Source organism: Oncorhynchus gorbuscha, linkage group LG14 (assembly GCF_021184085.1).
Source record: "Oncorhynchus gorbuscha isolate QuinsamMale2020 ecotype Even-year linkage group LG14, OgorEven_v1.0, whole genome shotgun sequence".
Taxonomy (NCBI): Eukaryota; Metazoa; Chordata; class Actinopteri; order Salmoniformes; family Salmonidae; genus Oncorhynchus; species Oncorhynchus gorbuscha.
In genome coordinates, this window is record NC_060186.1 from 19,325,062 (window position 1) to 19,332,561 (window position 7,500).

The 7,500-nt window shown below is 47.9% G+C and overlaps 1 protein-coding gene across 5 annotated transcripts in view; it reads right to left on the bottom strand.

Moving 5' to 3' along the window:
• scube1 (signal peptide, CUB domain, EGF-like 1) overlaps positions 1 to 7,500 on the bottom strand; it is a 184,672-nt gene that overhangs the window by 162,588 nt on the left and 14,584 nt on the right. For all 5 annotated transcript variants that reach the window (XM_046297396.1, XM_046297395.1, XM_046297394.1 and 2 more), the window contains exon 3: positions 2,027 to 2,152. In XM_046297396.1, coding sequence (XP_046153352.1) covers positions 2,027 to 2,152 — 126 coding nt within the window. The remainder of the gene's footprint in view (positions 1 to 2,026; positions 2,153 to 7,500) is intronic.

Here is a 7,500-nt window from a genome sequence, read left to right on the forward strand (position 1 = left end):
CCTGACTAGACCAGAGACGTCCATGTACAAATACTAATGCATCCATCCATGTGTGTGTGTGTGTGTATGTTCAGTAGGCCCTACACAGGAGAGAAGGTTTTGAAAGAGTGGAAGTATTGCCTGAATTCATCCATCCATGTGTGTGTGTGTGTGTGTGTGTATGTTCAGTAGGCCCTACACAGGAGAGAAGGTTTTGAAAGAGTGGAAGTATTGCCTGAATTTGTCCATTAGGAAAACACAGTCAGAAGTACACATTATTCCACATGTAGCTCTATCATCAGAGTTATACAGGAAGTAACTGCATGTTTTTCATGATCAGTAAACATCAATTGATTATGTATTTTCAGATACGCGAGGATGACCGTTGCCTATCCATTTGGCATGTAGCTCGCTAGCAAAGCAAACATGTCATTTAGCTTGCCTCATCAGAGTTTAGGCTTTTGGGAAGAGCTTAACATCGGCAAGGCCTCGTCCTGGTCAATCTGTCAGTTGGACTACCGTCGTCACCACTTAGATGACAAGCAAATATAGCCATCTAGTTTATCCCCTGAAAGTTGGCTTGTTAACAGGCCATATTGACGTGATCTGTTATTAGCTAGTTAGCCAATTTGCTGTGGTCCACCAATTTGCTGTGGTCCATCAATCACCGTAGCCTGTCATGTCTGTCAGCAGCGGTCATGATTAAACACGGTTAACAACGTTGACACGGGGATAATGTTAGCTAACTTCGCTAGGTAGGCCTACGCTGATTGGAGAAAAAAGGACACGATGTTTATGCCAACTTACCACGATGTTTATGCCAACTGTACAAAGTTTCAACCGGTTGCTTGCAAAGCAAACATGATCAGCGAACAGTGCAACGGCTGCTTGACAGGCAGAGCCCACAAAGGATGGGAAATGAACCTAAACCACTCACACCTGTCAGATATAGTTCCCTTCCAATGGTGGCCAATATTGAGAAATACATGACGAGATACGCATTTATTTGACAATCCCTTGAAAATGGCACGCAGTTGTCAATGGTTTTAGATGAGCTGGGGGTCTCCTTGCTCCCCGGCAGGCAAATCGAACGCTCTGTACCTTAGTATGATGTGTTATTAATAATGACCTGTTTGTTCCGTTTCCAAGAGTTTTTCCGTTCCGTACCTTACTAAACACCACCCAGGACTCATCTCTCAGTCAGACACAATCAGGGGTCGTAAAGTTCATCAGGTGAGACACACACCGTAACAACAATCTCCTGAAGAGGTTTCAGGAGTATCTAACTCAGCCACTCCTGACTACACCTAATGGCATGTTCCTCTCCCCCCTCCTCCTCCTCCCTTCACAGAATCAGACATAATACCTACAAATGCCAAAACATGTCCCACCAAATATGTTTGGGTTGCGGGCAAGGGCATCCAAACTACACATTTAGATTTTGCTTGCGTCAATCAGCGGGGCGGGGAGCGAAAAGACGAAATGTGTCTAAGCACATCCAAGCAGAACCGGCATGTTGCAGGAGGAGCAGAAACACATTTGTCTGCCTGACACTAAGTCAATAAGAGAAGGCCGAGACTAAATGGACTGGATCTGTTAGTCAGTGCACATTGCAGATGCCCCAGACAGATATCTAGCTGAGGAAGAGAAGAACTCTTCAACCCTGAGCGACATCCCAAAACAAAACCCAAAGAATGAAGTGAGCATAAAACAGCTCAAATAATGTCCTCCAAATGATGACAGAGACTCTCTGGAGAACGAAGGGAGCTGAGAGCCAGGCAGACAAACCGCATAGCAGATAGAGTGCACAGTACACACACACACACACACACACAAACACACACACAGACTAACACACGTACACATAGATATGCATGCACACACAGACGCACACACATGAATGCAGATAGACACAGAGCAGAATACGAACACACACACACAGGGAAAGATCCGGAAGATAGCACAGTCTCATACAAACATAAATGACAGACCTGGATAGGTTGCACTTTGAGTTTAAAAGGGGGTTCAGGAGGACTTGCACACTCACCCAGACAGTTGTGTCCGTCGTGGGCCAACATGAATCCGTCGTAGCAGGTGCACCTGTAGTTGCCCGGGATGTTGATACACTCGTGGACACAGCCTCCGTTGTACTCATTCTCACACTCGTCCATGTCTGAAACGGAGAGTCATAGAAGACCAATGAGAAGGGTGGAGAGGAATTACTGTCGCCACTGAACAAATGGACGGAAGGAGAGGAAGGTGGAATGGTAGAATAATATAATAATAATAAGAATGGTAGAATGGATGGTAGGGGATTGGGGGATAGAGATGAACAGTATGGAGTGTCATTGAGATGTGGGTACAAAGGGAGGGGCATATGGAGAGTGTCAGCTGATGTTTATGTGTAGAGGTCAGAGGTCAGGGTTGGAGATAAAAGTAGAAGACTGGTACAGCTCATGGTGAGTGTGCATAGTATACATACTAGGGGTAAGACTGCAGTGTTTGGGGGTACAGAGTCCAGAGGGGCATACGGAGAGTGTAGAGGTCAGAGGTCAGGGTACAGGGTTGGAGATATCCAGAGGGGCATACGGAGAGTGTAGAGGTCAGAGGTCAGGGTACAGGGTTGGAGATATCCAGAGGGGCATACGGAGAGTGTAGAGGTCAGAGGTCAGGGTACAGGGTTGGAGATATCCAGAGGGGCATACGGAGAGTGTAGAGGTCAGAGGTCAGGGTACAGGGTTGGAGATATCCAGAGGGGCATACGGAGAGTGTAGAGGTCAGAGGTCAGGGTACAGGGTTGGAAATATCCAGAGGGGCATACGGAGAGTGTAGAGGTCAGAGGTCAGGGTACAGGGTTGGAGATATCCAGAGGGGCATACGGAGAGTGTAGAGGTCAGAGGTCAGGGTACAGGGTTGGAGATATCCAGAGGGGCATACGGAGAGTGTAGAGGTCAGAGGTCAGGGTACAGGGTTGGAGATATCCAGAGGGGCATACGGAGAGTGTAGAGGTCAGAGGTCAGGGTACAGGGTTGGAGATATCCAGAGGGGCATACGGAGAGTGTAGAGGTCAGAGGTCAGGGTACAGGGTTGGAGATATCCAGAGGGGCATACGGAGAGTGTAGAGGTCAGAGGTCAGGGTACAGGGTTGGAGATATCCAGAGGGGCATACGGAGAGTGTAGAGGTCAGAGGTCAGGGTACAGGGTTGGAGATATCCAGAGGGGCATACGGAGAGTGTCTTGCCGTGTTTATTCATTGACGATGTTCCCCCTTCATCCTGAGCCAGCGGAGTCTTTCCCAGGAGCCACTCACAAGTGGTTGCCATGCGGACTGAGCCACTAAAACAAACAGTCCCCCCTCCGTGTGAACGCAGCAGGCCAGGGGAGGCAGGCAGGCAGACTGGGGGCCAGACCCCAACCCCAAATCCTCTCCGTCTATCCTCCTCCTCCACTCTGGATGGACCCGAGCAGGTATCTGGATAGTGTTCAACTCCTGTATTACTCCCTCTGTCTGTTTCTCTGTCGCTCTGTCTTTGTGTCTCTGTTTCTCTGTCTCTCTTTCTCTGTCTCTGTCGCTCTCTCTGTTTCTCTGTCTTTGTATCTCTGTTTCTCTCTGTGTCTCTCTCTATCTGTCTCTCTCGCCAACCTGGCCAAGACGCCAACTCTCACTCCCTCAGTCTGTCTGTCTTTCTGCCTGTACATCCCTTTCACATTTGATCATGTTTCTTTGCCTGGTCCTTCTCCCCCTCTATCTAAAGTACCTTTCTCGCACTCTTTCCATCTCACTTCCTTTTTCCTACTCCCGTTCTCTCTCTCCCTCTATATGTTTCCTATTCCCTGTACCCATTCTGCCCCCCCAAACACACACACACACAAACACTGTCCTGTCTCTGCCAACCGTGAGGTGGGCTATGTTGGGTCTGGTTCTGTCAGCCACAAACAGCTTTTAGAACTAGTCTCCCCAGTCTCTCTCCGCCTCCTACATCCTGTGGACTGGACAGAACCCAGTCCTGTGGCCGCGTCCCAAATAGCACCCTTTCCTTTTCCCTTCAGGGCCCTGGTCAAAAGTAGTGCACTGTATAGGGAATAGGGTGCCATTTGGGACACAGCCCTGGACACTGCACAGCACACCACCGGTACAACGCCAACACACTGAAACAGTCCACTGTCGGTCGGCTCACGCAGACCCCTCACCCACTAGACAGCTCATTGTCATCAGGATAGAACACACAGTGTCTTGGTTAAAAGCTATTTTGATGTTCCTGTATATCTACAATAGAAGCTTAGCCTAATCTACTTCTAAATTGAAAAACGGGTCTACAATATAGAACAGACACTGCCAACACAACTTGGTCGAAATGCTTGAAATAGAAATCTGATCTAAAAGAGTTTTTCCTGAGGCATTCCAGTCAGTTAAAACCAATCAAGATAAAAGTTAAATAAATAACTGGGACAGACATTCTTTCCTTTAGAGATGCTCTGGCACCTGCCATGTTTACAGAGCAGGCAATTACACCGGCCTAACATGCATTCTAATCCACTGTTTGTTTTCGACTCTCTTTCCCACACAAACAAAGGAACGGTATGGCCTTTCTGCACTTTAAAGACAGGGCCTGGCCCTGGCTGGTGTACACAAACTGGTCCCAGTCATCAGTGGCTCATCCCAGAGGCATATGAAACCAATTATGGAGCGCTGAAATGAGAGGGCTTCTGGGTAATGACTGTTTGGACGAACGCCTCTCCCTGCACCAGCAGACGAGATGCCAAGGCACCCCTTTACATGCTCTGCATAGCACCCTGAGACCCTCCAATGGAAAGCAGAGGTGTGGAAATACAAGGGAATCAGAGGAACATCAGTCTTTGCACGAGAGAGAAGACGTGGAGGAGGACAGACAGGAGAAATATCATGAGATACAGTGCTTTCAGAAAGTATTACGTTACTGCCTTATTCTGAAATTGATTCAATCGTTTTTCCCCCCTCATCAATCTACACACAATACCCCCAAATTACAAAACAAAAACAGGTTTTTAGATAAATAAATGCAATAATTCAAATAAGTTCAATTCCGGCCAATGGCTGGGCCACTCAAGGACATTCAGAGACTTGTCCCAAAGCCACTCCTGAGTTGTCTTGACTGTGTGCTTAGGGTTGGTGTCCTGTTGGAAGGTGAACCTTTGCCCCAGTCTGAGGTCCTGAGTGCTCGACAGCAGGTTTTCATCAAGGATCTCGCTGTACTTTGCTCCGTTCATCTTTCCCTCGATCCTGACTAGTCTCCCAGTTCCTGCCACTGACAAACATCCCCACAGCATGATGCTGCTACCACCATGCTTCACCATGAGGATGGTGGCAGGTTTCCTCCAGAGGTGAAGTTTGGCATTCAGGCCAAAGAATTCAATCTTGGTTTAATCAGACCAGAGAATCTTGTTATGTCATGGTCTGAGAGTCCTTGGCAAACTCCATTATGGGGTATTGTGTGTAGATTGATGAGGACAGCGGGCTGTCATGTGCCTTTTACTAAAGTTTGAGAGGGAGAGAGAGAGAGAGAAAGAGAAAGAGAGGGAGGAAACAGAGAAAGAAGAGAGAGAGAGAGAGAGAGAGAGAGAGAGAGAGAGAGAGAGAGAGAGAGAGAGAGAGAGAGAGAGAGAGAGAGAGAGAGAGAGAGAGAGAGAGAGAGAGAAGAGAGAGAGAGAGAGAGAAAGAGAAAGAGAGGGAGAGCCCCTGGGGTCTCAGAGGGCAGTTCAACGTGCAGTTTTCATTTACAATTGGTTGAGTTGTCAACAAATGTGAATTCAACGTGAAATCAACATTACAGTTTTTGGTAGAAATGATGTCGAAATGTAGATTTTAACTGGATAGAGAGAGAGAGCGAGAGAGAGAGAGGGGGGGGGAGAAAGGGAGAGAGAGAGAGAGAGAGAGAGAGAGAGAGAGAGAGAGAGAGAGAGAGAGAGAGAAAGAAAGAAAGAAAGAAAGAAAGAAAGAAAGAAAGAAAGAAAGAAAGAAAGAAAGAAAGAAAGAAAGAAAGAAAGAAAGAAAGAAAGAAAGAAAGAAAGCGAGAGTAAAGATAATTAGGTATAAATGAAAAGGGATAAATGAAAAGCTTCCAGTCGTTAATTGGCACCTCGTGAGAAGACAAGGCAGGCCTGGTTTTACATAAGGGAGCAGGGTTAGAGAGCACCAAAGATCAGGGCAGGTATCAGGAAGGGGTAGGGCTGGGGCATGGGGGCATGGGGCTAGGGTCTGGGGCCGAGGGGGGAGGATGGACATGGAGCCATGCCCTGTGCCTAGTTAGCCTCCAGCAGTGATCTCTTCCTGCCCTGGAGCTGTTGTTGACATCTGACTACGGCGCTCCGACAGCTTCTGAACCGGGCTGCTCGCTGCTTCCTCTGCTTGGACACGCGGCACACGTTTCCTAATTGTGATGGGGGAAATGTTGACGCTCAACATCTCATCAAGTGAATTAGACACCTTCGCTGACGGCCCGTACCCCAAGAGGGGGGGGAGCATGCCCCTCGAGATGGATGAAGAAGGGGAGAGAGGTGAGGAAGGAGAGAGGGGAAGAAGAGGAAGGAAAGAGAAGGGGGAGAGGTAGGAATGGAAGGGAGCGTGCCCCTGCTGTCCCCTTGATGTTTCAGTTGGACTGGCTCAGAGAAGTGTGTCCACAGGAGAAAGCCCTTGGCTCAGTGACGGGAGATTTCCAATTATAACTGCAACAGCATGTGGAGCAGGGACACTTCACTAATGTGGATTGCAAATTACCTGAGCGGAAACAGAGATTTCTCAAATTCTTGGAGTTGTTTAAATTTTTGGGGCTGTTAATTGTACCTGACTGAACTGCTGAGTAAGGTTACTATAGGTCAGATGCTTCAGATGTCCCATTTGACACTCTACATTTGCTACTTTTGACCACGGCCCATAGGGCTCTGGTCTAAAGTAGTGCTTTATATAGGGAATAGGGTGCAATTTGGGACACAGAAGCCAGTACCAACGTAAAGGTGACTGGGTATCAACAGAGTTCTCTGAACCTCAGAATTCCGCAACCTCTCCAGCTACCTGTCCCTCAAATTCTCTGAAAATAACAACCATGTGTATTTACCCAAGAGGGCGAATGACGCACGTGAATGTGTGTGTGTCTCAGGTGTTGAGGCTTGTGTATGTACAGCATATGGGTATATGAGCTGTATGGCATTGCAGCAATAACACATCTCTTGTTCTGTCAGCTCTGTGTATATGTGAGTCTGCTCTCACACTTTTTTTCTACAGAGCTATAGCTATATAAAGCCCCAGCCTACTGGAGCCGAGTTTGACCTGCTCCTCCAAATATGTGTGTGTGTGTGTGTGTGTGTGTGTGTGTGTGTGTGTGTGTGTGTGTGTGTGTGTGTGTGTGTGTGTGTGTGTGTGTGTGTGTGTGTGTGTGTGTGTGTGTGTGTGTGTGTGTGTGTGTGTGTGTGTGTGTGTGTGTGTGTGTGTGTGTGAGTGAGTGAAGCAGGGAGCCAGTGAGGAGAGCTCCTGAGCAGTGACGGAGT